This window comes from Ranitomeya imitator, chromosome 6, assembly GCF_032444005.1.
Source record: "Ranitomeya imitator isolate aRanImi1 chromosome 6, aRanImi1.pri, whole genome shotgun sequence".
In the NCBI taxonomy this organism is placed as follows: Eukaryota; Metazoa; Chordata; class Amphibia; order Anura; family Dendrobatidae; genus Ranitomeya; species Ranitomeya imitator.
The window spans coordinates 562,042,761-562,061,110 of record NC_091287.1 but is presented as its reverse complement, the minus strand read 5'-3'; the positions used below and the strand labels follow the sequence as shown (position 1 = coordinate 562,061,110).

General features: G+C 50.8%; 2 protein-coding genes across 2 annotated transcripts; both read right to left on the bottom strand.

Moving 5' to 3' along the window:
- Positions 1–323: 323 nt before the first annotated feature.
- Positions 324–900, bottom strand: LOC138641536 (histone H2B 1.2-like). The gene has a single exon (XM_069729003.1). The coding sequence runs from the start codon at positions 760–762 to the stop codon at positions 385–387; it is 378 nt and encodes a 125-aa protein (XP_069585104.1). The 5' UTR covers positions 763–900; the 3' UTR covers positions 324–384.
- A 1,556-nt stretch (positions 901–2,456) lies between these two features.
- LOC138641535 (histone H4) lies at positions 2,457–2,945 on the bottom strand. The gene has a single exon (XM_069729002.1). The coding sequence runs from the start codon at positions 2,943–2,945 to the stop codon at positions 2,634–2,636; it is 312 nt and encodes a 103-aa protein (XP_069585103.1). The 3' UTR covers positions 2,457–2,633.
- Between the last annotated feature and the right edge of the window lie 15,405 nt (positions 2,946–18,350).

The following is an 18,350-nucleotide window of genomic DNA, read 5'->3' as shown; positions in this document are numbered from 1 at the left end:
GCTCTTATAGTGAGGGTGTGGAGGGCTCTTATAGTGAGGGTGCGGGCGGCTCTTATAGTGAGGCTGCAGGAGGCTCTTATAGTGAGGCTGCGGGCGGCTCTTATAGTGAGGCTGCGGGCGGCTCTTATAGTGAGGGTGCGGGCGGCTCTTATAGTGAGGGTGCAGGGGGCTCTTATAGTGAGGGTGCTGGGGGCTCTTATAGTGAGGGTGTGGGTGGCTCTTATAGTGAGGGGGCCTCTTATAGTGAGGTGGCTCTTATAGTGAGGGTGTGGGTGGCTCTTATAGTGAGGTGGCTCTTATAGTGAGGGTGCGGGGGGCTCTTATAGTGAGGGTGTGGGTGGCTCTTAGAAGAGCCTTTGTGGTGAGGAGCGGAGCACGGAGCGATCACTTGGCGCTGGTGTACTTGGTGACGGCCTTGGTGCCCTCGGACACGGCGTGCTTGGCCAGCTCTCCGGGCAGCAGCAGGCGCACGGCGGTCTGGATCTCCCGGGAGGTGATGGTGGAGCGCTTGTTGTAGTGAGCCAGGCGGGAGGCTTCCCCTGCGATGCGCTCGAAGATGTCGTTGACGAAGGAGTTCATGATGCCCATGGCCTTGGAGGAGATGCCGGTGTCGGGGTGGACCTGCTTCAGCACCTTGTACACGTAGATGGCGTAGCTCTCCTTCCTGCTCTTCCTCCGCTTCTTGCCGTCCTTCTTCGGGGTCTTGGTCACGGCTTTCTTGGAGCCCTTCTTGGGCGCTGGAGCAGACTTGGGATCGGCCATAATGAAAACAAAGAGTTCTTGTCACAAGTGAGAATAGAAATGACCTGATTGTCCCAGAGCAGCGGAATTTATACCCGGCCCATGCAAATGAGCACTGAGGTCAGATCGCTGTGCTATTGGGGGAGAAAATCAGGTGATCAACACCAAAAGCTCCGCCCTCTGCAGTTCATTGGTTATTCCATAAATGAATCCCCCCCTCTCCATCGGCCGCCCCCAGATTGTGCAGTAAATCCCCATATACCGCTGCGTACCCCTTATACGGCGGTGTTTGTCCATATAGCAATGTATACCCTCATATTGTGCTGTATACCCTCATATTGCACTGTATACCTTACACATATTGCACTGTATACCTTACACATAATGCTGTGTATCGCATATAGCGCTGTACACGCTCCGTCCATATGTGCTATATACTCCCCTTATAGTGCTACAAACACCATGTTGTACCTCATACCTCCATATAGCGCTGGGATCCCCCATGTATCGTTGTTACCCATGCATGGTGATGTATACCCCGTTTAGTGCTGCATTCTTCCATATAGGATCCTATATCGCAGGAGATCCTGTGATCTACCTGATAACTTTGCTGTCGGTTGTGACTTTCTTGCTATCGGGTCGGTGCGATTCTCTCACTGATGTTCTCACTGTCGCAAGTGATCGGAGGCGCCGCCTATTGCAAGAAGCAGAGGAGCAGTGATCGGGTCTCGGCCTCTCCCCTGTGCTCCTCACCCGGATCCCTCTCTCACAGCTGACCAGATTGTCTGTTCAGAGCCCAGGACTGATCGCTGCGACATTTCCCCAACTAGAAACAACTGGTGAGAACCGTCAGTAACAGAGCGAGAAGGATGCGGCCACCGATCAGTCCGTGCACCGGCTCCGCTATGTCCAGCGCTGCTTCTGCGGATACTGCGCCACTAATCAGGGATCCAGCGGGGGATCAATATACAAGACCGGATGGTCCGACCCGACACCGAGCGACGTCCATGCTCCTGTGTCCTCTCCAGTCTTCCCGCCGTGTCTGCGGCTGCACAGCCCGGGTCTCTAGCGACGGGACAAACAGCAGGTGGCGCCATAGAGGTGAAGGCTGAGGAGGGTGATGGTGAGATCCGGGGCTGAGCTCCTCTACAGCTCGGAGCCGTCACTACTGATCTGTCAGTTCTCAGCGAGTCGCTGGGATCAGTGGCGCCTGGATTTAACCCTTTGCTCCCCAGATCTGATATTCTGGAATCTCACTCATCTGGTATAGCATGATTCGGTTTAGTTCATGATTCTCCAAATAACCTGAGACCTGAGTGGTCGGTGGAGATTACAGCGCGGAGTCCTGTCCTCCTGATCCGCCGCACACGGGATCGTCCTCCGGGAGAGGCCGCCGTCACTGATGTGGAGAATCACCGGCAGAGGCCGCCGTCCCCCCGATACTCCGGGACGTGCTATCTACATGTAGAGCTCACAGCGGAGTATCAGACACTAATGAGGGACATTTCCTGTGAGCAGTCGGACTCCACCTACGGCTCCGTCTACCCCCATATAGCGCTATATGCCCCCTGTAATCCCCAAATACAGCTGTAAACCTTCCATGTAGAAATAAATACCTCTATATAGAAACGTGTCCTTCTAGACAGCTCTTTGTACCCCCATATAGTGCTGCATACTGTGATATAGCGGTATAGAGCAGTAAGTGTCCAGTGCTGGAATGTATATAGCGCGGTCTATATTCTATCCGTAGTTGCCCCCATATACCGCTGTATATCCGGAAGCCCTTCTGGTTCAGCCGCTGATGGCACATATTAGAGGTCACGGCTTTTTCTTAGAAGATGTGGGCGGCTCTGAGAAGAGCCTTTGGGGGGTGAGGACAGAAGAGAACACAATTAACCTCCGAAGCCGTAGAGAGTGCGGCCCTGGCGCTTCAGCGCGTACACCACGTCCATGGCGGTGACGGTCTTCCTCTTGGCGTGCTCGGTGTAGGTGACGGCGTCACGGATCACGTTCTCCAGGAAGACTTTCAGGACACCGCGAGTCTCCTCATAGATGAGGCCGGAGATGCGCTTGACGCCTCCTCTGCGAGCGAGACGACGGATGGCAGGCTTGGTGATGCCCTGGATGTTATCCCGGAGCACCTTCCGGTGCCGCTTGGCGCCGCCCTTCCCGAGACCTTTCCCTCCTTTACCGCGACCAGACATCGTTCTAGAAATCTTCAGCAGACTGTGAGATCAGCACGGAGTCCTTCCTTTATATAGAGGGTGGCGGACCGGAGTGAGAACTGGACAAAGATGCCGCCTCTCGGGGGCGTGTCGCATTACAGGTTCCTCCCCTCACCTCTCACTGATTGGCTGATCTCATGTCTGTATTTCTCTTTCTTTCTCTCTCCTCAGTGATGTGTGATGAGCTGTGTAGTGATAATAACACATCCGGGTCTTGTGTGTGATATCTGGATGTGGAGAGGAGAGAGCGGATGTGACTACAACTCCTATCCGGCAGACAGTGCGGGATTCCTGTCCTGTTAGTCTCCTGTAATGAGCCGTTCTCAGCACTGACCACACGGGGGCGATATTACCGCACATATTGGCCGCACAGTCTGATTCATTGCCCCCTAGTGGCGGATCTGGGCACAGACTCAGGTGTCACTATTGGTCCATGTCGGGGGCTCCTTGTCTTATTTATGAGCAGTAATAATAATTACATCAGAACGATATGAAAGTCGCAGAATTCTGGTAACTGGAGAAAGTGCCGCAATATCCGCAGAGGATGAAGAAGCGGAGCTCACCCTGTAATCACACAGCAGCCTCTCACCCTCCTGCAGTGGCTCCATTGTCCATTGGAATACAATTATTTCATACCTTCCGGGCTCTAAAAATGTGAAGGCGGATGCTCTGTCTAGGAGTTTTGTGCCCGACTCTCCAGGTGTATCTGAGCCGGCGGGTATCCTCAAAGAGGGAGTAATTGTGTCTGCCATCTCCCCTGATTTGCGGCGGGTGCTGCAGAAATTTCAGGCTAATAAACCTGATCGTTGCCCAGCGGAGAAACTATTTGTCCAAAGTCATCTCTGAGGTTCATTGTTCGGTGTTGGCTGGTTATCCTGGAATCTTTGGTACCAGAGAGTTAGTGGCTAGATCCTTTTGGTGGCCGTCTCTGTCGCGGGATGTGCGTTCTTTTGTGCAGTCCTGTGGGATTTGTGCTCGGGCTAAGCCCTGCTGTTCTCGTGCCAGTGGGTTGCTTTTGCCCTTGCCGGTCCCGAAGAGGCCCTGGACGCATATTTCTATGGATTTTATTTCGGATCTCCCCGTCTCTCAAAAGATGTTGGTGATTTGGGTGGTTTGTGATCGCTTTTCTAAGATGGTCCATTTGGTACCCTTGTCTAAATTACCTTCCTCCTCTGATTTGGTGCCATTGTTTTTCCAGCATGTGGTTCGTTTACATGGCATTCCAGAGAACATCGTTTCGGACACAGGTTCCCAGTTTGTTTCGAGGTTTTGGCGATCCTTTTGTGCTAGGATCGGTATCGATTTGTCTTTTTCCTCGGCTTTCCATCCTCAGACAAATGGCCAAACCGAACGAACTAATCAGACTTTGGAGACATATCTGAGATGCTTTGTTTCTGCTGATCAGGATGATTGGGTGTCCTTTTTGCCGTTGGCTGAGTTCGCCCTTAATAATCGGGCCAGCTCGGCTACTTTGGTTTCGCCGTTTTTCTGCAATTCTGGTTTCCATGCTCGTTTCTCTTCAGGGCAGGTTGAGTCTTCGGACTGTCCTGGTGTAGATACTGTGGTGGATAGGTTGCAGCAGATTTGGACTCATGTGGTGGACAATTTGACATTGTGTAAGAGAGTGAACTGCAGTCCCACTGAGAGGGCACTAGGACCCTGTGGTATTTGCCTGCTGCAGCAGAGGACAGACCCTGCAAAACTCCCGGAGACAATGTGTGCTGGGGGGTGGGGTCTGGTGTCTTGTGTGTAAAGTGAAACAAGGAAGTGAGAGCTGAGAGAAAAAGGCAGGAAGAAAAGGCAGAAGCTGCTGTGATATCTTAAAAAGAGACTGTGTGTGGATTTACTGCGAGTGTGTTTGGAGGAAAAGAAGCTTTTGAGAGACTTTTGTTGCTAACGTTTCCTGGAGAAGAGCTAACCCTTGATCTAAGAAAAGACTGAGACTTTACTAAAACCCAGTACGTATTTGGAAGTCTGTGGATTCCCTGTGCATTGAGTGGAGAAACAAGTCTGGGCAGACTGCTGATACAGAGACGGACGGGTTGTCGTGGAAGCGTTCCTAGGAGCTACAGAAGCAGAGACAACATCGTGAGACCACTAACTAAGTCCCCGGCGTTTGGGCTCGGCATCGGCCGACAAGAGGAGCTTGCTGTAACTTATTGGCGCTGAAGATATGGACTGGCTGCAGCCTGTGCGGATTCCTGCCTGAGAGGAAATCCATCTCAGGATATGGTACCATAGTTATAGATACCCGGGTATCTCTGCTCTGAGTGTTTAATTGTTACTTTAGAGGTGTATCTTATATTAGAGTTGTGTAAGTTATACTCAATGTGCCATTCCAGGGGCTCCCTTAATAACACTACATTCAATTTACACTTGTTCCTGTTTTTAGTTGCCTGTTAGGTAAATTTCTTACTAGTCTGTTGTAGTATACAGTTCTCAGGAGACCTTTGAGTGGCACAGTGATTTCAGTTGCTGCTGAATTAGTGTATCTTTGGGGTGCATCTGCCTTAATATTCTCCATATTACCTTGATTAATTTGCCTTTGAGTAAATACCGTTGGAGATTTCTGCCTTGGTCTTGGTTTGTGACTCACTGGATCTTATTCGGACCTCTGGTCATTACATTTTTGGCGTAGTCGGCAGGATCCAGTGTTTGTCATGGACGAGGGCGAGGGTGGAAATGACCCCGCTGTAGCCGCATCCTCCTCGGGGGTTGGGGTTCCCCTGGCAGCCGCGGCGACCCCGGGAGGGTATGTGCCTGTAGGGGCTTTACTTCAGCACATGCCGAAATACGATGGGCGCAATATGGCGTTGCAAGATTGGGCTGAGAGAATCCGGAGTATTCTGCGCATGTGTAATTTGACCCCCGCGTTACGCGCTGAGCTGGCATTAAATGCACTGGAGGGTGATATTAGGCGTATGGTGATGGTGCGCCCAGAATCAGAGAGGGATACATTAGAAAAGATTTTGGAACTGTTAGAGGGGAGTTTGGGGGGCCGAGCGCGTGTGGCCCAGCTTTGGTCCCTATTCTTTAATCGTCCCCAGAGAGAGTGTGAGTCCCTGGTGCAGTACTCTAATATTTTACAAGAGATGTTGAATGAGATGCAGCGACTAGACCCGGGGGCCATGGGGGCGTTCCGGGAGGTAGACCGCTTTCTCCGGGACCAATTCATCACCGGTTTAGCCAATAGACTTCTCCGGGACAAACTGTTGGAAATGGCCCGGGTTGCACCAGAGTTATCTTTCTGGCAGATTTACCGAGCTGCAGTGGAAAGGGAAGAGAAATCAGCCTATGCTCCCGAGGGGTCAGTGAACAGTGCCCAGCTGGAGGAAGGGGGTCATCAGGGTCGGGGGAAGAGGGGCTGGTAAGCGTGTACAAGCTTTGCGTGCTGAGGTGAAGGAGTTGAAGCTGAAATTGTCTCAACTGACAGTTGATCCCGCCTCTACCCCCTCACGGGAACCTCCTGCCCCACCCCCTGGAACGGTGACCCCGCAAATGGCCAGGTCGTCCTATCAGAATGAGTCAAGCCCTCGCCCATGAGGAACAATCACCTGCTGGAAGTGTGGTCGCCAGGGACACATCTCGCGTTACTGCCGGACGCGTATAGCCCCAGAAACCCCGTCGCTGGCTTTAAACTTCCGGCCGCTGCCATGAGAGGGCAAGCAGCAGCGGCCCCACACACACAAAGCCCTCGACGGAATGAACAAGATTTGTTTGCATGTAGTCCAGTGATAGAAGCAGAGTTTGAAGGGCGGAAGATGAGGTGCTTGGTTGACACGGGATCCGAGTGTACTATAATGCCTCTAGAAGTATATGAGAGATACTTCAGTCGACTAGTGATTCCAGAGGATGGCCAAGTGATACGACTGACCGCCGCAAATAATGGTCAATTGTCAGTCAAGGGAATCGTGTGGATGCAACTAAAAATGTTTGGTCAAGAGCTGGGGCAGAAAGGGGTAGTACTGGTGGATCACCCTCCTAGAAGAGGGATGGAAGTGACGCTCGGAATGAACGTGCTGCGAGACTTGAATCACCAGATGTATGCCAGTGAAGGACCCCGATACTGGGCCCGTGCGACAAGACACCGACCCACACAGAGAATTCTACACCGTCTAGTGCTGAGTTGCGACTTGCTGAAAAGTGTGGTCCCAGGTGGCTGGGTGGGCCAGGTCCGAGTGACTTCGAGGGCCCCGATCCTGCTGGGACCCAGACAAGAGGAACTGTTAATGCTGCCTGTGGGAGCTGCACAGAGATTGAATGGGCTTGAAGTGCTACTTGAGCCCGCCCGAGAGGATTCCTCATTTGCCAAGGTACATGTTGCCCGGTCTTTGGCGATTGTGAAGAATGGACGAGTGCCGGTCCGATGCATCAATGTTTTAGATGAAGCTGTTGCAATTCCCGCTGGGACCATACTGGCTGAACTGTTCGTGCCGGCAGAGAAGGTGCCAGAAAATGCAGGGTTCGAATTGCCACCAGACCAACAGTCATCCTGGACATTCGCGGTCGAGGTAGGCCGGACTGAGCCTCCTACGGAGGAATGGAATGGCCATGTGATCATGGAGCAGATGGGAGTGGATCGGGAGAAGCTGACCCCCGTGCAGTTGGAGCAGTTGGAGAGAGTTTTGTGGGAACATCAAGAGACCTTTTCCCAACATGGAGAGGACTTCGGGTGTACCCAGACGATTGAGCATGAGATTTCAACGGGGGATACTCCACCCATTAGAGAAAGATATCGTCAAATTGCTCCGGCGCTCTATCAAGAGGTGAAGAGCATGGTGGCCAGTATGCTGGACAACCAAGTGATCCGAGAGAGCCGGAGTCCCTGGACGGCCCCTGTAGTCTTGGTCCGCAAGAGGGATGGGACACTCCGATTTTGTGTGGACTATCAGAAATTGAATGCCCACACCATACGGGACGCATATCCTTTACCCCGTATTGAAGAATCCCTGTCGGCCCTGGGTCGGGCCAAGTATTTCTCAACGTTGGATTTGGCAAGCGGGTACTGGCAGGTCCCAATGGCTGAAAAAGATCGGGCCAAGACGGCGTTTGTCTTGCCAATGGGGCTCTTTGAGTTCAACCGGATGCCCTTTGGCCTCGCTACCGCCCCGGGAATCTTCCAACGCCAGATGGAACATTGCTTGGGCGATCTAAATTTTGAATCAGTCCTGATATATCTAGACGACATTGTGGTGTTCGGAACCTCATTTGAAGATCATCTGGAGAAGCTGCGTCAAGTTCTCCGGCGGCTCAAGAGCTACGGCCTGAAAATAAAGCCAAAAAAATGACAACTGTTACGAAACCAGATTGAATACTTGGGGCATCTGGTGACCCCGGACGGGGTACTACCGTTAGCCAGTAAGATTAAGGCGGTACAAGAGTGGCCACCTCCTTGTGACCTGCGAGAAGTGCGGGCCTTCCTGGGCCTAGCAGGATATTATCGGCGGTTTGTGCCTAAATTCTCACAAGTGGTGAGTCCCTTGGATGAACTTTTGAGAGGGACAGCGCTGGGTCCTCGAAATCGCCCCATTCCATGGGGGCCCCTACAGAAAAAGGCATTTGATGAAGTGAAAACCGCCCTAACGAGTGCCCCATTGCTGGCCTACGCCCGGTTTGACACCCCTTTTTTGTTGTATACCGATGGTAGTCTTCATGGGTTGGGGGCAGTACTAGCACAGGTGCAGGACGGCCGAGAACGAGTGATTTCTTATGGCAGCAGATCTTTAAGAGACTCCGAGCGAAATCCGGCTAACTACAGCTCATTCCGGCTGGAATTGCTGGCCCTGGTGTGGGCAATGACAGAACGCTTCGCCGAGTATCTAACAAGAGCTGAGGTGCTAGTCATGACAGATAACAACCCACTAGCTCACTTAGAGAATGCAAAACTGGGGGCGTTGGAGCAGCGGTGGGTCGCCAGACTGGCCAAGTTCAATTACCGCATTAAATTTCGCTCTGGTCGAGAGAACGGCAATGCAGATGCATTGTCAAGAGTGCCCCTTGGGTCATCAGGGGAAGATGTTGACGAACAACTTGAGGATACTGAAACTCCAGCTTTGGGGCAGATACCTATCTTCCAAAGTGTGGTACACTCAAGTGGGGTGGCCACCGGGATGCCCTGTGTCCTGGGTAAAACACCCTCAGATTGGACAAGAGTCCAGGATGAGTGTCCGGACGTTGCACTCGTGCGCCGTTGGGTACAAAACAAGGCCTGGCCCAGTGCAGAGGACAAGGCTCAGTTGTCCATGGAAGGAATGAAACTCCTTCGACAATGGGATAAATTGTGTGTGGAACAAGGTCTGTTGTATCGTAAGGTGTACCTGCCTTCGGAGCTGCAGCATCGGTACCTACTGATAATTCCTGTGGGGATGGGTCCAGTGGTCGCTCGTGAGGCGCATGAGAATGGGGCCCATTTTGGAAGTGAAAAGACACTTCAGTGGTTGCAGCGAGTCCTCTACTGCCCTGAGTTGGGAGGGATGGTGGCCGACGCGTGTCGGCAGTGCCGAATTTGTGGGCTCAACAAAAGCCCTGAGCAGCGGGCTCCCACACAGTCTATTAAGACTTCAGCTCCACTGGAGCTACTCATGATTGACTACGTGTTGATAGGGTACTCTACGTCAGGGTACTCCTATTGCCTGGTGATGACAGATCACTTTACCAAGTATGCTGTAGCGGTGCCGACAAGAGATCAGACGGCCAAGTCGGCGGCTGAGGCATTGTGCCGACATTTCTTCCAAGTGTTCGGGTGTCCGCAGAGAATACATTCAGATCAAGGGGCCTGCTTTCAGGGGATGCTGATGAAAGAGTTGCACCAGCCTTATGGTATCGAGCAGTCGAGAACAACGCCTTACCACCCTCAGGGTAACGGGGCGTGTGAGCGTTTTAATCGGACCTTGTTGCAAATGTTGAGGTCCTTAGAGAGTCAGCAACAGACATGCTGGCCTGAGTAACATAGTAACATAGTAACATAGTTAGTAAGGCCGAAAAAAGACATTTGTCCATCCAGTTCAGCCTATATTCCATCATAATAAATCCCCAGATCTACGTCCTTCTACAGAACCTAATTGTATGATACAATATTGTTTTGCTCCAGGAAGACATCCAGGCCTCTCTTGAACCCCTCGACTGAGTTCGCCATCACCACCTCCTCAGGCAAGCAATTCCAGATTCTCACTTCCCTAACAGTAAAGAATCCTCTTCTATGTTGGTGGAAAAACCTTCTCTCCTCCAGACGCAAAGAATGCCCCCTTGTGCCCGTCACCTTCCTTGGTATAAACAGATCCTCAGCGAGATATTTGTATTGTCCCCTTATATACTTATACATGGTTATTAGATCGCCCCTCAGTCGTCTTTTTTCTAGACTAAATAATCCTAATTTTGCCCGAATTGATGTGGGCTTACAATAACAGGGTGCACAGTACTACTGGTTACTCACCACACATGTTGATGTTTGGTAGACCCGGCCGAGACATTGAGGATTTGAACATGCCAGATCCCTCCTCCGCCCCCCTTCGGACTGCATCCGAGTGGGTACGAGAGCATCGGCGGCGCTTGAGGGTGGTGCATCAGGTTGGGGGCGACCGCCTTCGCCAGGTGGTCCATAAGGACACGCGACCTGTACAAAAAGAGCTGTTCTCTCCGGGAGACAGAGTGTTGGTGAGGACAAAACGACGGTCAGGAAAGCTGAGTGACCGATGGGAGGCGATACCGTATCTGATAAAAAAAACAGGTGAACCCTGAGATTCCAGTGTACGAGGTCGAACCGGTGGGGACAGGGGGGCCAACCCCTAATTTGCATCGTAACATGTTACACCGGTGCTGGTTTGAAGATTCGGCGCCTACCCCCCTAGAGCTAGAGGCCATGTTCCAAGGGGCGGGAACTCTGAATGATCTTGAGTTTGATGGTGTGCTTACTCCTGCGCCTGCTTATTTGCCCCCTGTGACCGATCTGGCCTCGGGTGATGAGAATGTTGGGGATATGGAGGATGTTGTTGAGGAGAGTGCATCAGGTCAACTGTTTGGTCCTGACGCTGTATCACAGGACATCGAGCCGCAGGAGGAGACAACTCCACTTGCGCCCACTAACACGACCACGGAAGAGACTTTAGCTCCCTCTAAGGTTGCACCTGTTGATGTAGGACTCAGGAGAACTACACGATCTATGGCAGGAATACCGCCTCAGCGATATGCTCAAGATGAATTTGAGTGGGAAGGTATGTCGAGGACGCCAACCTCTAGTGGGGTGGCATGTAAGAGAGTGAACTGTAGTCCCACTGAGAGGGCACTAGGACCCTGTGGTTTTTGCCTGCTGCAGCAGAGCACAGACCCTGCAAAACTCCCGGAGACAATGTGTGCTGGGGGGTGGGGTCTGGTGTCTTGTGTGTAAAGTGAAACAAGGAAGTGAGAGCTGAGAGAAAAAGGCGGGAAGAAAAGGCAGAAGCTGCTGTGATATCTTAAAAAGAGACTGTGTGTGGATTTACTGCGAGTGTGTTTGGAGGAAAAGAAGCTTTTGAGAGACTTTTGTTGCTAACGTTTCCTGGAGAGGAGCTAACCCTTTATCTAAGAAAAGACTGAGACTTTACTAAGAACCCAGTACGTATTTGGAAGTCTGTGGATTCCCTGTGCATTGAGTGGAGAAACAAGTCTGGACAGACTGCTGATACAGAGACGGACGGGTTATCGTGGAAGCATTCCTAGGAGCTACAGAAGCAGAGACAACATCGTGAGACCACTAACTAAGTCCCTGGCGTTTGGGCTCGGCATCGGCCGACAAGACAAGAGGAGCTTGCTGTAACTTATTGGCGCTGAAGATATGGACTGGCTGCAGCCTGTGCGGATTCCTGCCTGACAGGAAATCCATCTCAGGATACGGTACCATAGTTATAGATACCCGGGTATCTCTGCTCTGAGTGTTTAATTGTTACTTTAGAGGTGTATCTTATATTAGAGTTGTGTAAGTTATACTCAGTGTGCCGTTCCAGGGGCTCCCTTAATAACACTACATTCAATTTACACTTGTTTCCTGTTTTTAGTTGCTCTGTTAGGTAAATTTCTTACTAGTCTGTTATAGAAACAGTTCTCAGGAGACCTTGGAGTGGCACAGTGATTTCAGCTGCTGCTGAGCTAGTGTATCTTTGGGGTGCATCTGCCTTAATATTCTCCATATTACCTTTATTATTTTGTTTTTGAGTAAATACCGTTGGAGATTTCTGCCTTGGTCTTGGTTTGTGACTCACTGGATCTTATTCGGACCTCTGGTCATTACAATTGTCCCAGGAGAAGGCTCAACGTTTCGCTAACTGCCGGCGCTGTGTGGGTCCCCGACTTCGTGTTGGGGATTTGGTTTGGTTGTCGTCTCGTTATGTTCCTATGAAGGTTTCCTCTCCTAAGTTTAAGCCTCGTTTCATTGGTCCGTATAAGATTTCTGAGGTTATCAATCCTGTGTCATTTCGTTTGGCTCTTCCAGCTTCTTTTGCCATCCATAATGTGTTCCATAGGTCGTTATTGCGGAGATACGTGGCGCCTGTGGTTCCATCCGTTGATCCTCCTGCCCCGGTGTTGGTTGAGGGGGAGTTGGAGTATGTGGTGGAGAAGATTTTGGATTCTCGTATTTCGAGACGGAAACTCCAGTACCTGGTCAAGTGGAAGGGTTATGGTCAGGAAGATAATTCCTGGGTTTTTGCCTCTGATGTTCATGCTGCCGATCTGGTTCGTGCTTTTCATTTGGCTCATCTTGGTCGGCCTGGGGGCTCTGTGAGGGTTCGGTGACCCCTCCTCAAGGGGGGTACTGTTGTGAATTCCGTTGTCAGGCTCCCTCCTGTGGTAATGAATGGTACTTCGGCTAGTTCTGTTCATGGACTTCCTCTGGTGGCTGTGGGTGTTTCTGAGTTTCCTTCCACAGGTGACGAGGCTAATTCGTTAGTGAGCTGCTCTATTTAACTCCACTTGGATCTCTGTCCCATGCCAGCTGTCAATGTTGTACTATTGGTCTTGTTCGCTCCTGGATCGTTCTGGTTACCAGTTTACTCCAGCAGAAGCTAAGTTCCTCCTTGCTATTTTTCTTGTTTGTTTTTTTTTCTGTCCAGCTTGCTATTGTGAATATTGCCTTGCTTGCTGGAAGCTCTGGGACGCAGTGTGGCGCCTCCGCACCGTGAGTCGGTGCGGAAGGTTTTTTTACTGCATACTCTGCGTGGCTTTTTGTAGGTTTTTGTGCTGACCGCAAAGTGACCTTTCCTATCCTCTGTCTATTCAGTCAGTCGGGCCTCTCTTTGCTAAATCTATTTCATTTCTGTGTTTGTGATTTCCATCTTTACTCACAGTCATTATATGTAGGGGGCTGCCTTTTCCTTTAGGGAATTTCTCTGAGGCAAGGTAGGCTTTATTTTCCTATCTTTAGGGCTAGCTAGTTCTTAGGCTGTGAAGAGTTGCATAGGGAGCGTTAGGAGCAATCCACGGCTATTTCTAGTGTGTGTGATAGGATTAGGGATTGCGGTCAGCAGAGTTTCCACTTCCCAGAGCTTGTCCTGTGTTTTTGTAGCTATCAGGTCTTTCCGGGTGCTCTTGACCATCAGGTCCATTCTTGTCCTAACCACCAGGTCATAACAAAACAGGTAACCAGAACGATCCAGGAGCAAACTAGACCAATACTGGAACATTGACAGCTGGCATGAAGCAATGATCTAAGTGGAGTTAAATAGAGCAGCCAGCCAGCTAACGAATTAACCTCGTCACCTGTGGAAGGAAACTCAGAAACAGTGGCTCCACCCATAGCCACCAGATGAAGTCCATGGACAGAACCAGCCGAAGTACCATTCATGACCACAGGAGGGAGCTTGACAACAGAATTCACAACAGCGGATCTCGGCTGCTGACGGACACGTCCTCAAGGTACAGAAATATTTAGACTGGGCAGCCATTGTTTTTCGCGCTTGTCAGTTTGTTCACGCCCACAATTCCACGCCCCCTTCTTCTTCTCCAGCGCTCCTTGTGGCACAGTAATGGTGGCAGTTTTGGCGGGAATTTTTGGCGGTAAATGGCAATACACAGTCCTTGCAATAAATCACAGTTCCAATACAGCTCTGGCACAGTTTCTAGGAGCACATGACCCGATTTTCAGGCTTAAGTAAATCCTGTTCGTGACGCCAAAGTTGGATGGCCCCCAGGGCAAGGGCAATGGGGTACTCGGTACCGGGCCCCTTTCTGCAGTCGATGGGGATGTCACGGTGGCTGGACACGGTCCGTGGCCCTTTGAGGGGGGGGGAGAGTCCAATAAAAGGTGGACAGTAATTTATAGGACAGTGTTTGTGACGCCACTAGTGTTGAGCGATACCTTCCGATATCGGAAAGTATCGGTATCGGATTGGATCGGCCGATATTCAAAAAATATCGGATATCGCCGATACCGATACCCGATACCAATGCAAGTCAATGGGACCAAAATATCGGAATTAAAATAAACCCTTTCTTTCCTTGTAGGTTAATTCTACATGAAGGAAAACAACTAAGAATAACGTAGGATGTATTGGGGGAGGTGGCGGAGACATTAAAGGCATAGAGGATTAGCCCAATCAAATAGAATAGCAGGAATTTTTTTTTTTAAGACGTTCGGAGTTACAAAGATATTGACTATGTTAAGATATTTTTTATTTTGGCAGATATTGATGTTTCACTACTTCCACGCCCTTCACCTAGGATGTATTGGGGGAGGTGGCGGAGACATTAAAGGCATAGAGGTTTAGCCCAATCAAATAGAATAGCAGGAATTTTTTTTTTTTTAAGACGTTCGGAGTTACAAAGATATTGACTATGTTAAGATATTTTTATTTTGGCAGATATTGATGTTTCACTACTTCCACGCCCTTCACCTTTTTTTTTTACTTCTCCCACACTTTCTTCTTCATCATCATCAACAGCAGCATCTTTGACATCAACTTCTTCTTCACCTTATTCATCTTCTTCTTCAACTTCTACCTATTTTTTTTGTTACATTCTTCATATTCTTTTTATTCAACTATTATTCTTCTTCATATTCTACTTCTTCATCATATTCTTATTTGTGACAGGCATTCCCGTAGTTGTTATCTATAAAAGTTTGAAGATTACACCTTCCGTTCTGCCTGTCACAAAAGAGTTACATTTGTCCGCGTTCAGTTTGGCCTGCAGCATCAGGCTTTATCCAGGGGCACCACGAGGAGGAACGGACTCACCCCCATACACTGCTTAGTCTTCTTCTGCATATAATTTAGATAATATCTTTTGCTCTGATATTAAGTTTTATGCTTAATGTTCTTCTGCTCTTTGTTCTGCAGCCTCTTGTTCTTCTGCTTCTCGGTCTTCCATGTCGTCTCCAGGGTCGTCGTCTCCAGGGTCGTCGTCTCCGGAGTCGGAGTCGTCGTCGTTGTCATCGGGGTGGTCTTCAGGGTCGTCGTCTCCAGGGTCGTCGTCATCTCAGTGGTTGTCGTCTCTGGTGTCGTCATCATCATCTTAGAGGTGGTCTTCCGGGTCGTCGTCTTTAGGGTCTTGAACTTGGAAATGTAGCAGAAGGTACAAGAAGGCTGAGAAAATGCCGAGAACCAGCTGATGGAACTGGAACTCGGATGGCTACCCGAAGGTCCAAGAGCCAATGGAACTACCGAGGACCAGCTGACGTTACTGTAACCCGGATACTAAGCAGGAGGTACCCGTGCCAGAAAGCACTACCAAGGACCACCTGACGTTGGTGGAACTTAGATACCCAGAAGGAGGCACCTAAGCCAAAGGCTCTGCCCGGAACCAGCTGACGGTACTGGAACCAGGATGGGGAGCAGAAGGTACAAGAGCAAAAGACACTGCCGAGAATCAGCTGACGGTACTGGAACCCGGATGGGTAGCCGAAGGTCCAAGAGCCAATGGAACTACCGAGGACCAGCTGACGTTACTGGAACCCGGTTACTAAGCAGGAGGTACCCGTGCCTGAAAGCACTACCAAGGACCACCTGACGTTGGTGGAACTCCGATACCCAGAAGGAGGCACCTAAGCCAAAGGCTCTGCCTGGAACCAGCTGACGGTACTGGAACCAGGATGGGGAGCAGAAGGTACAAGAGCAAAAGACACTGCCGAGAACCAGCTGACAGTACTGGAACCCGGATGGGTAGCCGAAGGTCCAAGAGCCAATGGAACTACCGAGGACCAGCTGACGGTGCTGGAACCCGATTACTAAGCAGGAGGTACCTGTGCTAAAAAGCACTACCAAGGACCGCCTGACATTGGCGGAACTCGGATACCCAGAAGGAGGCACCTAAGCCAAAGGCTCTGCCCGGAACCAGCTGACGGTGCTGGAACCAGGATGTTGACCTGTTGAAGATTGTATTCCTAGAGCCGCAACTAGCGGTGTTGGAGCAAAGGGTTAGCAGGGGGAGCAGAGTGTAGGCTGAAGCCTGCACTGGAGGCAGCTTTGTGTCTGCGTGGCGTTTGCAGGACACGTTGCCGGCTACACAGCAGGGGAACAGCTGGCGTTGCTAAACCCCACTGACACATTGGCGGGTGTTTTGCTCTGTGCAGCCAGCACTTCCGGGCACCAACTGGCGGTGTTAGAGCCCAGGGTCAGCAGGAAGAGCAGAGTGTAGGCCGAAGCCTAATTGAACCAATTTCAAAGGTAACCTTGAACCCCCCCTCAGGTGTTACAATCTAGAAGAGCCACACCTTGTGCAGCAGTAATGCTGCACAAGTAAAAGGTTGCTCTTTAAATTTTGCTCCTTGAACACGCTGAATGAAACACGTATACAATTTAGCCCCTTATACAGTCAAACTGTCTTGGAGGCGTGACTTGCCTTCTTAATGAGACGCAGCGCAGCTTTAAAAAAATCCCACCTTGGTGCTGGGCGCAGCCTCCTGAGCGTCGTTATTTGCTGTACAGGAAACTGCGCTCTTGTGTTATCCCTTGCCCATGCGCTGTTAGTGCTGCCCATCTTCTGACCTCATTTCATGTCGGCCGGTGCGGTTAGCGATGCCCATGAATCCTAGACCCGCAGTGTCTTTTCATAAATTCACACTGCGGGGCTGGGATTCATGGCCTTGCGCAGTAAATATGTTTGCCTCTCACTCATGTCCTTACACCTGCTTCAGACTGGGCGGCCTCCGCTGATCCCTTATCGCATGCCACGGCCATGAGGCCGCACAGTCTGAAGAAGGCGGAAGGAGATGAGTGAAGACAGGCGAAGATATGCACTGCACATGCCCATCAATCACACCCTCGCATGTCAAAATAAATAAGACACCGAGGGGAGTTGTGTCGGGCAGGGCGGACGCACAGGCGCAGCCAGCCAAACAATGATGTCAGAAGACGGGCAGCGCTATCAAGGGGGTTGCTGCTTGTCATTACAAAGGAAAGTCACACCTCTGGGACAGTTTCATGGCCTCAGGGGACACCTTTTGTACGTGTTGAGTTCGACGTGTGCAATGAGAAAAAAAATTGAGCCACCTTCTACAAATGCAGCATTACTGCTGTACAGGGTGGATGTTATACATACAAAACGCCTGAGGGGGGGGGCAGGTTCCCTTTAATTTCAGTTCAGGTGTCTGCGTGGCGTTTGCACGACACGTTGCCGGCTACCTAGCAGGGGAACAGCTGGCGTTGCTGAACCCCACTGACACATTGGCTGGTGTTTTTCTCTGTGCAGCTAGCACTTCCGGGCACCAACTGGCAGTGTTAGAGCCCAGGGTCAGCAGGAGGGGGAGAGGAGCAGAGTGTAAGCCGAAGCCTGCACTGGTGGCAGCTTTAGGTCTGTTGTGTCTGCGTGGCGTTTGCAGGACACATTGCCGGCTACATAGCAGGGGGAACAGCTGGCATTGCTGATCCCCACTGACACAATGGCGGGTGTTTTTCTCTGTGCAGCCAGCACTTCCGGGCACCAACTGGCGGTGTTAGAGCCCAGGGTCAGCAGGAGGAGGAGAGGAGCAGAATGTAAGCCGAAGCCTGCACTGGTGGCAGCTTTAGGTCTGTTGTGTCTGCTGTTATGACCTGGTGGTTAGGACAATAGTGGACCTGGTGGTTAAGAGCACCCGGAAAGACCTGATAGTTACAATAACATAGGACAAGCTCTGGGAAGTGGAAACTCTGCTGACCGCAATCCCTAAGCCTATCACACACACTAAAAATAGCCGTGGATTGCTCCTAATGCTCCCTATGCAACTCGTCACAGCCTAAGAAACTAGCTAGCCCTAAAGAGGAAAATGAAGCCTACCTTGCCTCAGAGAAATTTCCCAAAGGAAAAGGCAGCCCCCCACATATAATGACTGTGAGTTAAGATGAAAATGACAAACACAGAGATGAAATAGATTTAGCAAAGAGAGGCCCGACTTACTAAAACAGACAGAGGATAGGAGAAGTCACAAAAAGCCACGCAGAG

Excerpts from the sequence above, each read along its gene's own strand:
- LOC138641536 (XM_069729003.1), bottom strand. The coding sequence starts at position 762 with ATGGCCGATCCCAAGTCTGCTCCAGCGCCCAAGAAGGGCTCCAAGAAA.
- LOC138641535 (XM_069729002.1), bottom strand. The coding sequence starts at position 2,945 with ATGTCTGGTCGCGGTAAAGGAGGGAAAGGTCTCGGGAAGGGCGGCGCC.